The sequence below is a fragment of the Ursus arctos genome, unplaced genomic scaffold (genome assembly GCF_023065955.2).
Source record: "Ursus arctos isolate Adak ecotype North America unplaced genomic scaffold, UrsArc2.0 scaffold_14, whole genome shotgun sequence".
Taxonomy (NCBI): domain Eukaryota; kingdom Metazoa; phylum Chordata; class Mammalia; order Carnivora; family Ursidae; genus Ursus; species Ursus arctos.
This window is the reverse complement of record NW_026622808.1, coordinates 28,423,683-28,441,577: the sequence shown is the minus strand read 5'-3', so window position 1 is coordinate 28,441,577 and position 17,895 is coordinate 28,423,683. Positions and strand designations below refer to the sequence as shown.

The window sequence follows — 17,895 nt, the reverse complement described above, 5'->3', positions numbered from 1 at the left end:
AGACATGCCCAGTGGCAAAAGCAAGAGTGATATGCAGAGGGGTCACTACAGCTCCCACCTCCAGCTCCTGCCCTTCCTGGCAAGCAGGCACATCCTAGCCTAGCTCTGCTGCCCCTAAGGGGGGCAGAGAAGGCAGGGGTGACATGGTTCCTTGTCAGAGCGGGCATTTGAGAAAGAATGTGCCTTGTCCACTCTTTACACCTGAAAACCCCAGGGGCACGCCACAGAGGTTAGACACCAGCTCAGCAACTGGAAACCCCAGGCACCCCGAGGCCAATCCTCCATTCCGTTACTGGATCAGAGCGCATGGGGCTCCTGGGGAAGGAGCTGCCTCTGCCCCCACGCATTTGTCTATGGCAGGCAAGTACATCATGTGGGGCAGCACAAGGAGGCCGGGACTGGGCACCGAGAACGTACAGAGGGTGTTGCCCACACCCCTAGCTGACCTACCTACCAGCGGTCCCTCAGCTATGGCTCCCATGGGGACCCATGGAGCCGTGGGTGCTCCCATGCCCCCACCACCTGAGGACGAAGACTCTGGCAGCCCTGTGGGCTGGGGAGGGGGTCCCAGGGAAACCCCATAGGCAGCAAGACCCTGGTTTCCTCCTCTCGAGCTGGGCCACTAGGTTACCCGAGAACTGTAGGCTCTAGGCAGAGCCCCTAGACTCTCAATTCAAGGACAAAGGAGGAAACTCTTCAGATGGTGGCAGACATGACTGGACAGAGCCTGCGTGCTGTGTCACATTCCCTAATTCCCCATCCGCCTCACAGGCCCTCAGGCTGATGTGTTCTTTAGGGATTATCAGATATAAGAAGGTGGATGCACTGGCGGAGGGCTGGCGGAGGGCTGGGCCGGTGGCCTCTATGCGCACGCCCAGCGCCCAGCATGCATGCGGAGGGGGTGGGGGTGCTGGCAGTGACTGGGGAACCTGAGGGGTGGTGTGCGACCAGCAGCGTTAAGCCTCTGCAGAGAATGCCAGTGGAACGGGTTTCTACTTGGCCACGGGCTCCTTAATTCTGTGAGTAAACACTCGCTTCATTACCAGATTTTTGCAAAGCATGAACACAATGACTTTCTAAAGAATCTTTTCAAAAGCATTCCATGAACATTAATGGAGATAAGAGTGGATTTCTAAACAGTATTAAAAATTCACCCATCATTGCCGGCTCCCTCCCCCAGCGCCACCCCACTCCCAACAAATCCAACGGAATTCCTTTACTGACATCCTTGCAGACGTATCATTTCAAGCGCGCTGCAGTTCAAAGCTGAGCCACAGCGCTGGGTGCTGTCACCCTCTTCTCACTCCCAGGATGTCAAGTGTGTTTGTACCAACACTCACCTCTTCACTTTAGGGCTCAGCAGCCCATTCAGCTACTCGGAAGGACCCTGATGTTCATCCTTACCCACCTCTCTGCAATCACACGTTTCAGTTGCTCCCCAATTTTGCTGGGGTTAGAATTCTTTTTTGAGCTATTTTCTTCCCCGAATATGAAAATCATATGCATCCCCTGTGCAAAACTGGAACACGCAGATAGGGGTAAGGGCTGACAGGGGCGCCCACACCTGCCGCACGGGAGGACACGCCCCCCCCGCCATCTCCCCAGGCATCTGTGTGTAGACAGGCGCACCTTGGAGATCCTGTGGTTTCAGTTCCAGACCACCCCAATAAGGCAAGTATCACAGTAAAGCAAGTGAAATGAATCTTTTGGTTTCCCGGTGCATATAAAAGTTCTGTTTACCCTATCCTGCAATGTAAGTGTACCTTAATTAAAATATTTTATTGCTAAATGTACTGATCATCTGAGCTTTCAGTGAGTTGTAATCACTGATGAAACATCACACAACAAATATAATAATAATGAAAACAGGGGCGCCTCGGTGGCTCAGTTGGTGAAGCGCCTGCCTTCGGCTCAGGTCATGGTCTCTGGGTCCTGGGATCGAGTCCCGCATAGGGCTTCCTGCTCGACAGGGAGTCTGCTTCCCCCCTCTCTCTCTGTCCCTCCCCACCACTCGTTCTCTCTCTCTAATAAATAAAATCTTGAAAAAATAATAATAATGAAAACATCTGAACTACTGTGAGAATTACCAGAATGTGACAGAGAGACACAAAGTGAGAAAACAACTGCTGATATTCTTGCTCCAACACAGGGTTGCCACAAACCTTCCACTGGTAAAAAGCACAGCACAATAAAGAAAAGTGCAATGAAATGAGGCGTGGCTGCTCATTTCTAACTGCTGTACACCTTTCTAAATAGCTTTATCCTGCTCTTTCCACACAATAGTAATACGCGGAGTGTCACTCATGCCTTTAAAATTCCTTCAAAAATACTGACTCCAGGGGCACCTGGGTGGCTTAGTTGGTTAAACGTCCGACTCTTGATCTCAGCTCTGGTCTTGATCTCATGGTCGTGAGTTCAAGTCCTGCACCGGGCTCCACGCCCAGTGTGGAATCTACTTAAAAAAAAAAATCCCAACTCCACGCATGTGGAGCTCTCCACATGAGGGACTGTGGATAATTTCCTTATAAACCCCTACTGTCGAACATTCAGGTTGTTTCCAATCTATTTCAAAAGCCCTGAATACATGCCTTTGAGAAACACATCGGTGTTTGCTCATTTGTCACCTCCCTATGATTTCCTGGAGGGGATGAGCAATTCATGTTGCTGCCCCTTTCACCACAATTTGAACAGCAGTGGGTTCCCCACCCCCAGCAATGGGTATTAGTTCTTCTTTTTTTTTTAATATTCAAACTAGCTTTGGTGTTAAGTGCATTCTGTTCTACGCAAATTCTTTGAAATCTGTATTCATGGCACAAATTCTATCTTACCACTATGTTTTATAGGTTGAACTTGAGAAATTTATTCTGGACCTGGAAATAATACAGAAATTCCAAGTAGACTCTGTAGTCTAATAAATGTTGTAGTTACTGTGCAGATGAATGGAAGTTTAAGGATGACTGTCGACATTTACAAACATTGACGACTACCCAATACTATGGGTTAGGAGAAAGATCACAGGCTAAGAATTAGGAGGTATAGGTTCTAAACCCTGAGTATCTTTACAGCCTTGGACAAATCACTTAACCTTCATAGCTTCAACTTTTTTTTTTTCCTGAGCTATAATGGACCTATAATACTGTATTAGTTTCAGGTTACATAATGATTTGATATCTATATACACTGTGAAATGGTCACCACAGTAAGTCTAGCTCACAGCCAACACCATATATAAAAATCCAGGCGCTTCATGAATTTGTGTGTCATTCTTGGGCAGTGGCTGTGCTAAGCACCGTTGCACTTTTAGTATATATGCTTCCATGGCAAACGTGGGTTTTCATTTTTCAGGGCTTCTGCCATTCACGTTAAATAGGCCTATACGACTGGTCAAATCTGAGTGAGGGTCACACTTCTGGGACGGCAAAACTCCCCCAATAGGCTATTTCTCCACCTTGGGCCAGGCTATGCTTGAAAAAGAGATCAAGAGGGAAAATCGTTTCCGAAAGCCCTTAAGACTCTCTTACCTTCTTGGTGTCCCATGCTTGCTTAGAAAGATTCTTATCCGTCTCCGATGTGGTTTCCTCCATTCCTGGAACTGTTAATAGTAAGACTGGGGTGGGGTGGGGTGGGGTGGGCGAGAGAAGGATAATCAGAACCTTTTCACTCTGAAGCTCTGTGGCACCACCGGGGGAGCTCCCCTGACATACACAGTCATGACCGTGACACAAGTGTAACTGTGCCAACAGGGACTTCTAGGGATTGCACTCAAGTACAAAAAAGGGTTTCATTCAAAGCAAAACAAAAAAACACTTAAAAAAACGTAAGTCAGTGGGGTGCCTGGGTGGCTCAGTCGGTTGAGTGTCTGACTCTTGGTTTTGTCTCAGGTCATGATCTCAGGGTCATCAGATCGAGTCCTGCATCAGGCTCTGTATTCAGTGGGGAGTCTGCTTGGGATTCTCTCTCCCCCTCTCCTTCTGCCCCTCCCCCTGCTTAAGCATGAGCAAGCTCTCTCTCTCAAATAAATAATAAATATAATAAACAAACAAACAAACAAACAAATAAATAAATAAGCCAGAGACCCGGTGACTTAGAAAGAAATGAAAATAGGAGCTCTGGAGCTGAGGACATGTATTAATTCTACCTTGCATGGGACTGACTCAGGCCTTGGAGGTCTCAGGTTGCAGGGAACAGCAGAGAAAGTCTCCCTGCCTCCTTGCCCCACCTGCCACCTTGTGGTCACGTGCCTCCTAGCCCATGATGCTCAATGTCAGCCAGGGTTGACCTAATCATTGTAGCTATGGCCTCAAGAATTAGTTGCAATGCCAGCTGGCCCCACAGGAGGAGAGGAGGGGAGGGAAGGTCTGAGGGACTGGACGGGCATCATTTAAGGCCCTGGAACCAGCTGTGCCTGAAGGCCCCTTTTTTTGGACCTTTCGGTTAAGGTGAGATTAAACATCTTCTTTATGAGACCTGGTTTCTTTATGCAGCTTGGAGGTTCAGCCTTTTACTTACAACAGAGCCATACTGAACACAGCCAGATGGGTCAACTCTTCCTTCTTAAAACCCAGAGAGACCAGCTGTGACAGGTTGGAGGGCAGCCAGGCTGACTCCCACCCTGTCACTGCTTGGGTTCCTTCTAGAGAAACAGGGGCAGGTGACACGTCTCCCCTCTCCCCACCCCAAGGACAACTAGACTCTGACTGAGCTGCCAAGGGCCCCTGGGTTGCAGCTCCCTTCCATGGTCACAGAGTCCCAAGGGATAATGACATTTGCCTTGGAAGCCTAGCTTGAAAGTCCCATTTTCTTGGGGAACCCACCAAGGAGACGGCTCCCTCAGAACTGCTCCCAATACTGGGAACAGGAGGGAAGCACCAGGTGCCCTGTCCTCTTCACCCCTGCGGCATTTGGAATCCTCACTCTTATTATGGAGACAGTTCCTTCTGCAATCTCACCTTCACTGTTTGATGAGCAGGGATCCCGGGAAGATGGCATGTGCACAGCCCCCACCCCCCAAGGGGTGAAGTTCTGGTTGATAATCCTTATTCTACCAGCAGAATCTCCCTCGTATGTGTACACGTTCACACAGTGCAATTACCCCCAAAACTGGTAAGTGTTTGGACCTTAACTGTATGTGATTAATCCTCTGGTTTCTGTGTCTCTAGGCAGATCAAGCCTGGGTGGGATTTCCCACAGCTTCACAGCACATCACTCCCCTCTCTGGGTAATGCTGCCCCAGTTTTTATGATGGTATGTACCCTCCCAGAAGGTCCCAGGGACACTGCCCCTGCACCCAGCTCTGGGGAGAGGCTGGGGGCCTGGGCACAGATCTGCCCTAGCTACTCAGCGGTGTATGCAGACACCAGTCAGAGAGGAGAGTAAGCAAGAGGTGGGAAAGAACCAGCCCCACGTCCATCCACAGGAAGCAGAATGGGCCCAGAAACTGTGAACCAGGAGGGTTCTGAGCTGCACAGCCGGGAACTGGTCCAGCGTGAGGCCCTGAATTGAGCTGCACCACTGAACATCTAGCTCTAGACGGCCTGGTCACGAGCTGATAAATGCCTCTGTGGCTTGGGCTTGCTGCCCCCGCATACTGTGTGGCCATGCCCTGAATCCATGAATGGAAGCCAATGTGCGTTTGAAGGGGCAGTTTTCTCTGCCCAGAAAACTCCTACGCATGCTTCAAAACCCAACTCAAGCAGCACCATCTCTGAAAATGTTCAAGTCTCTCCCCTTGTCCCACAGCACCCACTGTGGGTGGTCTTTGCGGGTCTGTCCACCTATGAGCTTGTGACCTCTGGGAGCACAGGGGCCACCCACTGGACTTGCCTGACCCGAGGAAAGAAGCCCATGTGCCCTGCCAATACCTCTTTTCTGGTGTGCATCCTGCGACCCGCCTGTAAAGGGCTCTGGTTGGGTGGGCGTCATTGTGCTCTGGTGCAGGGCAGAGTCAGAATTGGTCCTGAGGAGAGGAGAAAGACAGTGAGCTTTGGCCCCACAGGGGACGATGGGAGAGTCCTGGCCCCACTCTATCCAGGACATGCTCAACGGGACAGCGTGGAAATAGTGGGTCATATTTGTGAGCTGTTACACCTGCATAAAACCCCAAGGACACTGTTCTCAAAAGAACCGAAAGCTGCAGCAGAGATGTCCCTCCATTCCTAACCAGCCCCTCCCCACTGCCACCCTGTCTGTGGGCTTCTCAGCTTTGGGGGAAAGGATGGTGCCTTCCTGCTAAAACTCTCTGGAGAGGGGGTCCCACGGTCCCACAGCAGCCCAGCCTTGGGGGTACAAGTCCCAGCACATCACTGGGACCCCTTCTGGTGACAAACACCAATGGGCAACCGTGCCCCCCCCCCCAGGATGCTCAGTTGCAAAGGAGGTGTAATGAGCAGAAAGGAGAGGCAGTGAGAGGAGGGTCAGAAAATGACCCAGAAAGAATGCAGCCTCTGGGGAGGGCTGTGGCATGAGAGCTGCCAGGAGCTCTGCCTTCTGCACCAGGGTTGGAGTAACTCAATGTAATCCCAGCAGCAGATGCCTGGAGGGATGGTACCCAGAAGAGCCCCTCGGGTACCCAGGAAACTGTGGCCACCCAAGGGGAGCTGGGCAGGTCCAGCCACATGGCTGGCAATCTGGGGATGAAAGTAAGAGCAGCATGAGTCCAAAAGGGACATCCTAGCCACGGAGAGTGACATGGAGGAAACTTAGTTCAAGGAGAAGAGCAGGTTACAAAGGATTGGGCCAGGTGACTCTCTGACTGTGGGGCCATATGAGTGGTGAGAAGCTGGTCCAGATCCTGGACCCCCCTCAGCTGTGTGTCCCTGAGCAAGTCTTCTGACCTCTCTGTGCTCACTTTCCTTCTATCTAAAATGTGAAGAATAAAAGCACCTACTGCACAAAGCTCTGCACATTTTGTATCAGCTAATGAATATGATGGTTGGAATTGGGCCTGATACAGAATATATCCTCAGGAGCAGCTGAATGACGCTGCTGAATGATACGTTACATGACATATTATACTTCATAAACACGGATGGGTTTAACAAATTACTTTTGGTCTTTGGTGAAATCACCTACATATATATTTTTTTATGTATGGTAAAATAGATGTAACATAAAATTTACCATTTTAACCATTTTTAAGTATAATCTTCTGTGGTAACAGTAAGTTCACACTGGTGCACAGCCATCCTGTTACCTGCTGTAGATATTAATATTAATCATATGATTGTTATTCTAGACCTTTGTAGGTGATGGCATTATTGATTTTCCTCCCTATTCTAGGTACACTTATGTGTATTCCTAATCTTCTGTAAAAAATATATAATACTTTTATAATCACATTTTCAGTGACTGTTCAGCAATGTGAGAAACCACTCATAATTTAGCATTAAATGAAAAAAAGGCAAGTTATAATACTGAATGTCCAACCTAATCCCAACTCTGTCTATAAAAGAAAAGAAAAAAGTCATGGAAGGAGAAAAAAAAAAATCCCTGGAAGACTCCAAAGCTATGACTTTGGTGTTACAGGGATAGAGCTGATTTCTAGAAACTTCTGGATACTTCTTAGTTTTGTCATTTTAAAGTGACTGCATATTGGTTTTCCAAGCACAAGCATGATGTAAGTTTGTTTTTGTTTCCAACAAGAGGGCTGAGGGCCGGTTCTGGGTCACTGACCTTCTCCAGCTGGTGTCCGCGGGCGGCGAGAGGTACACGGTGCCGTACGGGCAGCTGTCCGCTTGAGTGTGAGTTAAGGGGACAGCACTGTTGGCTCAGGCCCCACCCCGAGCCCCAGGAACCTCGTGGCCAGGCTGCTGGGAGCCTGCAAACAGCTGGGGCCATAGGGCGGGGGCCTTTCTTGCCTGGCTGCGAGCAGCCCCGGGGGTTCGGTCCTGTCCACCTAGCACTCAGCACTCACCCCCTGCAAGCACACGTGCGAGCTGCGCCCCTTCCAAGAGGGGCCTAGGCTGTGAAACCGGGGCCCGTGGGGGGGCAGTGGGGAGTCTCGTTCAGCTGACCTGGGTCTTAATTCTAGGCTGACAGGGTGGCTCCCCGGGCCCGAGGGCTCTGTCTGGGGCCCAGCTGGTCGGGCTGCCCCAGCCACGGAAATGAGAAGTGGGAAATAACAGGCTTCTCTGTTCTCAAATGCTGGGGGGTCTCGAGAGCAGCCACTCAGACTCTGGTGATGGGGGGTGCGGTGCTGGCTGGCCAAGCACCAAGGGGCGGCCAAGTCTTGGGGGTGGGGAGAAACTCCCGACGATTTCTGCTTGGCCAAGGTGCAGAGGAGAATTCTGTGTCTTCAGATGGAGCCTCCCTTGGATCTGTCTGGGTCTGGCTCAGACCCCCCTCGGCCCGGCTGCCTGGGCTGGGCTGCCCTCTGCATGGCCCCAAGATGTGGACACTCTGCTCACAGCCTCTCTGGGTTCCAGTGCCCAGCCAGACATCCAACACAGTGTGGGTCCCACCTTACCTTCCCCAGCCCTCCCTGAAGGCTGCCTGCTCCAGCAGCCTGGGGCCTTGGTCCCCGTCTGCCCCCGCCTGAGCCTAAGGCTCTTTGGCTAGCCACACTGCTTCCACCAGGATCCCTGCAACTGCGCCCTCCCTCAGTGCTGCCCGGGAGCCCTGGAGGGCTGGGGCAACCTTATTCCAGTCCAGAGCTGGCAGCTCAGTCAGCTAGACTCCAGGTGCTACAGTCACCAACAGCCCCCCTCCCGTCCTCCGGTAAAAGATATCTGCCGTCCGTGTTTGTCCACTGACAAGGGCCGGCGATGTGGGGAGCCCAGCCGGCCTCGCTCTCGGTATACTCTGTCCACCAGCCCGTGGTGCCGGGTAGTTCGGCTGGTGTCCAGGCCCGAGGACTGGAAGGGTGTCTGGGCGACGGGGGGATGGGTAGGGAGAAGGAGACCAGAAAAGAGAGAGAAACCCAAATAGTTATCAGCCGTGGCCTGAGATCCAACCCAGCTCTGCCCCCAGGATCTGACTTCAGGCCCCCCCACTCCTGAGACACCCCTTTGTCACCACTCTACAGCCCGGATGGGCTTCCTCCTGTAGCCGGGGCCCCCAGCCTCTGAGCACTGCCGGGGTAGGGGCGAGCTGGGGATCCTGGGTGCCGGGCGGCAGGCGTGCAGTGCGGCTGGCATGCACGGGCCAGGCAGAGCAGCATAAGCTCGGGGCCTGGTGCCGGCTGGGGTGCCAGGGGTGCAGACGGCCCAAGCGCCCCCCAGCCTCGCCAGGTGCAGACAGGCCTCCGCCTTCTCTCTCTGGGCCTGGCTGGCCTCCTCTCCCCACCTACGTCATCCCTGGAGGGGCCTGCCAAAAGACAGCCCCCAGGGCTTCCAGCCGAGGACGTCAAGGGGCCCACCTGGCCAAGTGCTGGCTCCCCAGAGGCTCCTTATTGAGCCCTGGCCGGTCTTGATTGAAATGAGCCCCCCACGCCCTCCCCCACCACCTCATCCCTTCACCACCAGAGCCAAGTGCAAGCGCTTTCTGGAGCTCTGGCCCGTGGCTCAGCCGGAAGGGGCTTCCTTCCAGCACCTGGGGCTGGCACAAGGCCTCTGGCCAGACCTTGTTCCTTGCTCCCTCTCCCAGCTCCATGCCCCCGAGGCCCCTGGGAGCCTGCTCCCTGCCTGCCCTAGTGCTGTGGGGCCCCTCACCATCTGACTGGGGTGAGACTGGCAACCTTAGCCAGCTCTGGAGGCAGCCAGTCCCCCCACCCCGCCATCTGGCCCTTGGGCCCTTCTGTCTTCTCTGGGCAGCCAGGCAAAAGCAATTTCCTTCCGGAAGACTGCCACTGGCTGGAATCACTGCTCTTCCCTACCCATCCAAACGCCTGGGCCAGTGTTCGGGGCTGACAGCTCTCCCTAGAGTCTGGGGCCCCCTGTTTCTCTCTGACCCAGCAAGAATCCTGCCAGCTTGGGTCTTTCTGCACTTTTGCTTCCAAAAGGCCTTGGACCTGGAGATCTCAGTGACTGAGGGAAGGTGGGAACCTTGCCATCCACGCACAAACACTGGAGGGCAGGGGTGGTCACTGTCCTCCCAGAGATGCCTACAAGGCCGGCGGGGGCGGGGGGGGTGGCGGGAAACCAAGGCAGCTGAAGCAGAGCCAGAGGCAGAGAGAAGCTCGGGCCCGGCCACAGCCCGGCTCACCAGGCTGCACCTGGTATCCACACACACATACATGTGCATGTGTCGCAGGAACGAACCATGCAGCATTGATGCCCATGCTCAGATCCCCCAGGTGGGGGCCTCTCAACGCAACCACACGCACTTCCCCACACAGGGCAGGGGGAGGTGCAGAGTGGATCCACTTCCGTTTGGCAGACAGGGCACTTCCCGCCAGGCCACTGGGGCGACCACGCAGGGATACCCAGCACCCGCGCACGTGCCAAGGACGCCGAGGCCTCAGCCCAGGGGCTCATTTACCAGAGAGACAGGAGCCGCTGCCAGGGCCTCCCCCAGATATCCGCTGGGCTGAAAATGCAAAGAACCGAGACTTTGAGACACTCCTGCCTCGTCTGGCCCCCCAGTGGGATGCCCGACAGGCCCCAGTATACCCTTGGCCCAAGGAGGCTCTATGCCAGCCCTAGCTAGGGCCGTACTGGGGGCTGCCCAGAGAGATGCTCTCCTTGAGGGAGAAGGGGATGGGGGAAACAGAGGAAGGGGAGAGGCAGGAGGAGGAGAGAAAACTCAAACTAGGAAGGGCCTTGACAAAGAGGTCAGGCTCTTGGAGCACATTCAGGATCGGCGCAACGGCCCCACGTGTCTACTCCAGCAAGGAGGCCATCTGAGGGGGGCCATGCTCCAAGGAGTCTAGGAGATGCGGAGCTGAGCCAGGTGGACCCAGAGCGAGCCTAGGGGACCCCGGGCCAGTGCCCTGCTGCATCCCAGCAGTAGTGTGGGAGGAGGAGGAGCTGGGGTGGGGACTGACTCGGGTGGGTGGGGGACTGAGCTCCATGCGGGACGGGCCTGGCTCCACCTGGCCTGTCAACACATGGACAGACGTGGCTGTTTCTGAGGCTCTGTCCCAGCAAAGGGGCGGGTGTGTGGCCGTCTGGTGGACCTGTCCCTACAGAGCCCAGACAAGCTGGGGGTGGCCCCAGCTCCGGGCCCCACTCCCAGGCCCACCTCACCCCTGCTTCCACCTGCAGACCGGGGTCAGGGCACAGCCAGGGTGAGAGGCTAGCCCAGCACCCAGGCGGTGGGCCTTATCTCTCATTATTTATGATAAGGACGTGTGCGGCGGCTGTGTGGCCTGCGGGAGCCGCGTTGTGTGCGTCTCTGCCAAGAAACGTTTGCAGACAAGTGGGGTCAGGCCACAGGGCCTCCTTCTGAGAATTGCTGGGCTTGCGGATTAGTGAGGCAGGATGGAGCCAAGCCCCAGAGGCCCCGAGCGGTTCCCGATGCCGCACAGCCGGCCAACAGGTGTAGCGGCTGCCGAAACGCTCTTGGCCAGACCACAGCCTCACTGCGGGCTCTGCTGACAGGGGACAGGCAGGGGGATCCAGGCAAGGCCTGGCCAAGCCATCCCAGGGACAGGAAAAGAGTAGGTGGGGGCGGGGGAAGGCGGGCTGCGGCAATTATTTGGTGACCCCAGCTATCCGCAGCGGCTGACGCACACACTTGCTCTGTGGCCAGGGTGGGCCCCGCATAGGACGTGCACCAGGTGGGAGGCTGTGGGGGGGATGGGGACTCACCTGGAAGGGTAGATCCACGGTGCCACTCCCGATCTGGTTCACGTTGGGCAGGGACCCACCGTAGTACTGGCCACGGCTTGGGCCCAGCTGCAGGTACTGAGACTTCTGGAGCTGGAGCTGCAAGAGAAGCCAGCAGCTGCAATGCGGGCCCAACGACTTCCCAAGCACATCATGAAGAATGCCACCCCGGGGGGCCCAGAAAGGAACCAAGTGATGGGGTCAATGGCACCAGTCACAGAGGGTGCGGGACCCTGTGACTCAGATACTCAAAGGAGTCGGGTGTCTCTTCACGCAAAACAGCAGAATCAGAAACCCAAGGTGCCCCAGGCAGCTCTCCCTAGGTAGGGCAGCAGGCCCTGTGGGGAGCTGCCTCCATGAACTTGGGGGAGCCTTATTGGTTCACCTGTACGGTCTGTGAATGAACAAGAGAGTATCAGGCAGACCTGGAGCCTAGAGCCTGTGGAGAAGGCCCCTCACCCACCCAGGGGAACCACTTCTTATCACAGCCAAAGACTAAGTTCGGGGGTGCAGGCCAGAGACTGCAAACTGACGCCCGGACACAGGAGAAATTGTCTTTCCAATGGCCTGAATCAGAGGCACTGTCTCAGAAGCACAGCGCTGACTTTCAAAGCGCAGGACGTGTGATCCCTCCAGCAGCACACACAGGGCAAGCGGGTCGGCCAGACCCCGTCCGAGTGCTAAGGGGTCCTGCCCAAGCCCCCAGGCTCCTTCTGCCTCTCTTGTTGGCCTCCCTGGAGCTGGGTCCAGAGGAGGGCCTTCATCTGGGATGGCCGAATGCCTGCACAGGCCTCCACCGGTCACTCACACGGGGATTTGTCCCACTGGGCCACACCTCAGACCCAGGAGCCCAGTTCCCTGACTGGCCGCAGCTGCCTCGAGGTGAGGCTGGAACCTAGCCTCCTCTTCCTTGAATAGCTGATTCCACTTTCCTGGGAACAACAGCAGATGTCCCTGGCGTGGTCGGCGCCACTCGCGGCCCTTAGGGCTGAAGGTCCACAATGCCTGGCCCACCCCACTGGGAGGCAGGCGTCGTGCCTGAGGGGTGGTGGCCGGGCATTCAGGGAGGGTGGGCGTCCGTTCCGGCCCTGGCTGGGGCGGTTGCTAGGGTCGACACTGTGTACACAACAAGGCCGGCTCACGTTCCCTCACAAACAGCTCCTGGCAGCGCTCCGTGAGCTGGCTGCCCGCGCCGCCCCACTCTCCCACGCCGGCCCCTACTTCCTGGGGGGCCTTGGATCCTGGAGGGGGAAGTGAGGCTCGGGAACTGGCCACCCGCCCAGCAGAGCACCTCACCCAGGTAAACAGCTGTTTCCTGCGAGCTGCAGTGGAGTCAGGAGGGAGACTGACCTTGTTCCATCCTTCACCGGTAGTTCTTGGGATCTGCGGGGCCCGGCCCAGGGTCTGTCTCCAACGGCTGGAGACGCTCACTGTGACCACCTCACTGTGTCCCTTCCACCTCATACTCATGCGAGATGAAACCGGCCAGCCTCTGGCCAGGGGAAGGGGGAGACCAAGCAGGGTGGGTCCCCACTCCTGCATGGGCACAAGTCACCTCAGACCCAAGACACCCACGGGCTACCTTGTGTCTGAGCCTTGTGGCAGGAGCCTGCATTGCGTCCAACTCTCAAGAACCATGGGGCGTCCTCCCTTCGTGGCCTTGGTCTCCCCTTCCCATTTGTCCAGGAGTGGGAGGGAATGCCTGGTATGGGACACAGCAAGTGCTTCCAACACATGCACTGTTGTCCCAGGCTGAACCGCCAGCGCAGGGAGCTCCAGCATCCTGTCCAAGCACTCCACAAAGTTGCCATGTTCCAGGCCAGAAGGAGCCTGGTGTCGGGGACGATCTACAGGACTGGGGACTGACAGGATGCTCAAGCTCGCAGGCCCCTGTGACACCAGCCCTCCCAGGCCCCACCTCTGTCTGAGCCTTTCTTTCTAGCAATGGCCTCCCACCCACCTCCCCACTTTGCTGCAGGACTGTCGGTCTTTGGAGTACAGCCTCTGGGTTTGGAGTGGAAGGTGTGTGGGACCCTGCACTTCTTTGGGGGCACCCTGTGCCTGTCCCTGGTTGCATATTGGCAGCGCAGGAAAGTGTCCCCCTGGCCTAGAGAAGTCTGGCCTTTGTCCCCATCCCTGAGAGGTGGAAGCCCTCTGAACATTCTGCCTGACAAGACTATCTCTGTTTGCCTGGGGTCTTGGGCCACACTGGGTGGTCTATGCCAACAGTGTGATTTAGGGTAGGGGTCTTGGGCCATGTGGAATCAGCTCGCCCCCTGCAGGGGCTAGAGATGGAGGTCACCCATGCAGCCCCATTAAAAACCCTGGACACTGAGGCTCAGGGAGTACCCCTGGATGGCAGTACACCACGCGTGTTGTCACACACTGGCGCTAGGAGAAGTGAAAGCTGTCCACACAACTCCACAGACAGGGGACACCCAGAAGTTCCATCCACGGAACTCTCCTGGACGCCACCCCACTCAGCCCTTCCCTTTGTCAATTATAACACTGTGTCCTTTCGCTTGTAATAAACCCTAACTGTGAGTGTAACAGCTTCCAGTGAGTCCTGTGTCCCTCAAGTGACCTGCTGACCTGAATGTGGTCTTGGGGACCCCCTAAACTTTGCAGGAGCTGACTGCCCTCCCAGCCCTTGCCAGGAACCCCCAGGAGCAGGGTACTGAGGTGAGAAGATGCCAGCCTGGGGCCCTGACCAAGAACCTGCTGCCTCAGAGGGCCCACGGGAAGGAAGGACAGCGGAGTGACACCACCGGGCAGGACCTTATGAACTGCTGGATGTTGATGCTCAAGCCTCTTCCTATTGCCAAGTTACAGCCCCTCGTGCATCCTTCCGGCCAGCGGTCCTCACTCTGTGCCCCCCAACAACAGCACTTTCCCCTAACTTCGCCAACAGAGCTCTGTAAACCCAGCATCCAAGCCAGCGCCTGTCACTCAGCAGCACCTGCTCATGGAACAAATCCGTGTATGAACATGTGAGTGAGTGAATGAATGAACACTGCTGTTCCTTCTCTCAAGGGCCGACTTTGACAAGTCAGGTGACAGGCCCACCTGGAGGTTACACTAGCGCCTTTCAGAAGGCCAATACAGCTCCCAACCCTATTACAGGGCTTGGGTGCCTCTGCCTCCCCACCACCCCATCCTCATGGCTGTTGGAAAGGGCAGTGCAGATGCGGAAGTGAGGCTCAGACAAGGCTGTCACTTGCTGGCAGCCACGTGCTAGAATAGGAGACCTGCATCTCTCAGGGCTCCCCTCCCTTGCTTGTGGCCTGTGGTCAGATAGCCCGGGCCTCCCGATTATGAGTGGACCCTACTCCAGATTCAGAGGGCCTGGGCTGAGGGTGGAGGGGTGCCCCATGACCCATGCTTTTGCCATAACCTCCCTGCCTTCTGCTCTCCCCATTCCTTCGCCCCAAAGCACCCTGAGTTTGTGCACCCCCAAGGGCCTTGGCCTTGTGGTGACAGCCCCCTTCCATGCCCATCCCACAGGGGCCTCCCTGATATCCCACCCAAGGAGCAGCCCCTTCAAGTCACTATCACATCAGCCTCTAGCTTGGTTTGTGTTGTTTTTAATAAACTTTTCATTGCAGAAGTTTTAGATTTGCAGAAAACCTGCAAAGATGGTACACTGTTCCCCAACACCCCTCACCCAGCTTCCCCTAAAGCCACCCTCCTGCCTTACTGGAGCAAAATTAGGAAAGTGGCAGTGGTGCAGCATGCCTGACTGACCCAGACCAACTCGTGTGAAGCCTCCAGTGTGTCTCACTGGGTTTGCTGCACTGGACCCTGTCCAACATTCCCATCCGGTCCCCACTGTGGGGACCTAAGACTCACAGTCTGCTGGTCACACTGCGTCCAGTGCCAGGAATGTGTGTGGTCACGCTGGACACCAAGTACTACCAGGTGTACTCACCTCCCATCAGCCTGCTGCAGCCTCGTATCTTTCCAGAACAATATTCCTAGTCCATAGTTCTCAAACCCTCTTGCTCTGAGGTTGGAACTGACTGAGCAAGCAGCACCAGGCCCTAGGGGTCAGAGGTATCTCCATCGTGGACGGCCTAGAAGCACAGCACAGACCCTGGCCACCCTGAACTCAACGTCTCCCCACCCCAAGCATTACAGATGGCACCCCAGGTGTCCCTCAGCCCCCGCCATAGGCACAGAGCCCTTCCCAGCACATTTAAGCTATCATAATAGTCATATTACCTTCAGCGTCCCAGGGCTACCGTAACAAAAGACCACAAACAGCGTGGCTTAAAACAGTAAGAATTTACTCTCTCACGGTTCAGGAGACAGAAGTTCAAAATCAAGGTGTGGGCAGGGTTGGTTCCCTCTTGAAGCTCTGAGGGAGAGTCCGTCCCAGGCCTATCCCAGCTCCTGGCAGCTCCAGGGTTCCTGGGCTTATGGCCACATCGCTTCAGTCTCTGCCTCCGTCCCCACGTGGCTTTCCCCTGTGTATGCCTCAAATCTCCCTCTCCTTTCTCTTATAACACCTGTCACTGGATTCAGGCCCACCCTAATCAAGAATGGTCTCACCTTGAGCCCTTTAATTACATCTGCAAAGACCCTCCTGCCAATAAGGTCACATTCCCAGGTTCTGGGGTAAATGCATGGACATAGGTTTTAGGGGGATACAATTCAACCCAAGACAGTCCCTTTGAGGGGAGCATCAGCACACACCACCTTCCAGATGGGAAAAGTGACTTGCCAGGCAAGAAAACTGCCCAAGGTCACCCAGCTTGGAAGTGGCTGAGCAGGGCACAGACTCCACTTCTGGAACTGAACCCCTGCATGACCCTGCAGACCAGCAGACAGCTGGCACCACAGAGTGTCAGAGGCCACGTGGCATCGTGGATGAGAGCACACCAGCTCCTCTGGGAGCCTCCAGTTAGAGCATCGATCTGATGACAAGTCTACAGTGACTCCATGAAGGTGGGACCCAACACGATTCTCTGTGTAAAAAGCCACTTGGGGTCCTGCCCCAGCCCAAGGTCCCTTGTTTTCAGGCAGGGCACCCCCACTTCTTGACCACCTGGACCACCTCCCTCCACTACCCCACACAAAGTCCTCTCCCCTGTCCCAACTGACACCCACTCCCTCTGCAGAGCCCTATGTAAATGGTGGCTTCTCCAGCCTCTCCCAGCCCCACCTTGCTGATCCTCCAGCACAGTGCACATCCTCCACCTCCGTCCATGCCCACACCCTCTGCTGGCCTGCTGGACACATTCCCACCCGCCCCCAGGGGTCTCCACCAGCCAGGCAGAGGGGAAGCCACAAGGCTGGGAATGGGGGGCTGGCAGCCCTGGGAAGGTCTGGCATGACAAACACACACACTTCTCCAGGACAGCCCCCAGTCCTCCAGGACCCTGTGCAGGATGCAGCGACACCCCTACCTGCCAGCCCCTCCCAGTCCTCACTCTCCAGATGAAGTTGGCCTTGGCTTCCCCCCCCCAACCCTCCCAGCAATCGCCATGGCAACTGGCTGGCCTTCTAATGAGATTAAGGGGAGCAGACCTGCTGAAGGCTGAGCTCTGTCCTCTGCAAAGCCAAGGCAGGCATGGGGCCATGCTGCAGAGGGCCAGGGAGGAGCTGTGTGCTCCAAGCGGACCTTAGTCCCCCCACCCCTCACCAGAAAAGGCCTGCATGGTCTGGCCCTCTGCTCTCTACCACCAGAGCAGGTCGCTGCCTCGGGGTGTTCGCACTGGCACCCCCTCCTCCACTGGCTCAGCCCAACACTGTGCATCTCACCTCCACAGGATCACCTCCTCCACGGCTCGCTGTCCAAACCCACCTGACTGAGGTCCATCTCCCCTCATCAGACTGTCAGCCCCACAAGGACCCTGGCACAATGCAGTGGCTTGGCATCCACAGGAAGAACCCTTGTCTGAACATGCGAATGTAGGATGTACTCAGAGTCCCAGGCAAGGACAATTCTTCTCCCACAACCACACAGGACTACCTGCCCCCACTGCAAGGTAAAATGAGGCCTAAGGGAGAAGGCCCAGCTGCCCAAGTACAGGGGCAAAGAACCACCCATGAGAGGGAGGGACAGAGTGAACACTCTCTGGAAAGGACTGGAAACCTGGGGCTCTGGGGGAGACAGCTGTGCACGCACAAGTGCCTGACCAGGAAGGTCCGGGACTGCTTTTTCTGTCTTTCTAAACTTACTCATCGA

General features: G+C 55.7%; 1 protein-coding gene across 2 annotated transcripts in view; it reads right to left on the bottom strand.

Annotated features, from left to right (window-relative positions):
- Positions 1 to 17,895, bottom strand: part of CRTC1 (CREB regulated transcription coactivator 1) — a 74,746-nt gene that overhangs the window by 22,699 nt on the left and 34,152 nt on the right. Inside the window, exons 2-7 of one of the 2 annotated variants that reach the window (XM_026500559.4) lie at positions 11,688 to 11,804; positions 10,417 to 10,464; positions 8,727 to 8,864; positions 7,672 to 7,733; positions 5,862 to 5,956; positions 3,522 to 3,607 (exon numbers count right to left, since the gene is read on the bottom strand). In XM_026500559.4, the coding sequence (XP_026356344.1) occupies positions 3,522 to 3,607; positions 5,862 to 5,956; positions 7,672 to 7,733; positions 8,727 to 8,864; positions 10,417 to 10,464; positions 11,688 to 11,804 (546 nt within the window). The remainder of the gene's footprint in view (positions 1 to 3,521; positions 3,608 to 5,861; positions 5,957 to 7,671; positions 7,734 to 8,726; positions 8,865 to 10,416; positions 10,465 to 11,687; positions 11,805 to 17,895) is intronic. The other variant, XM_057311649.1, reaches the window with a different exon arrangement.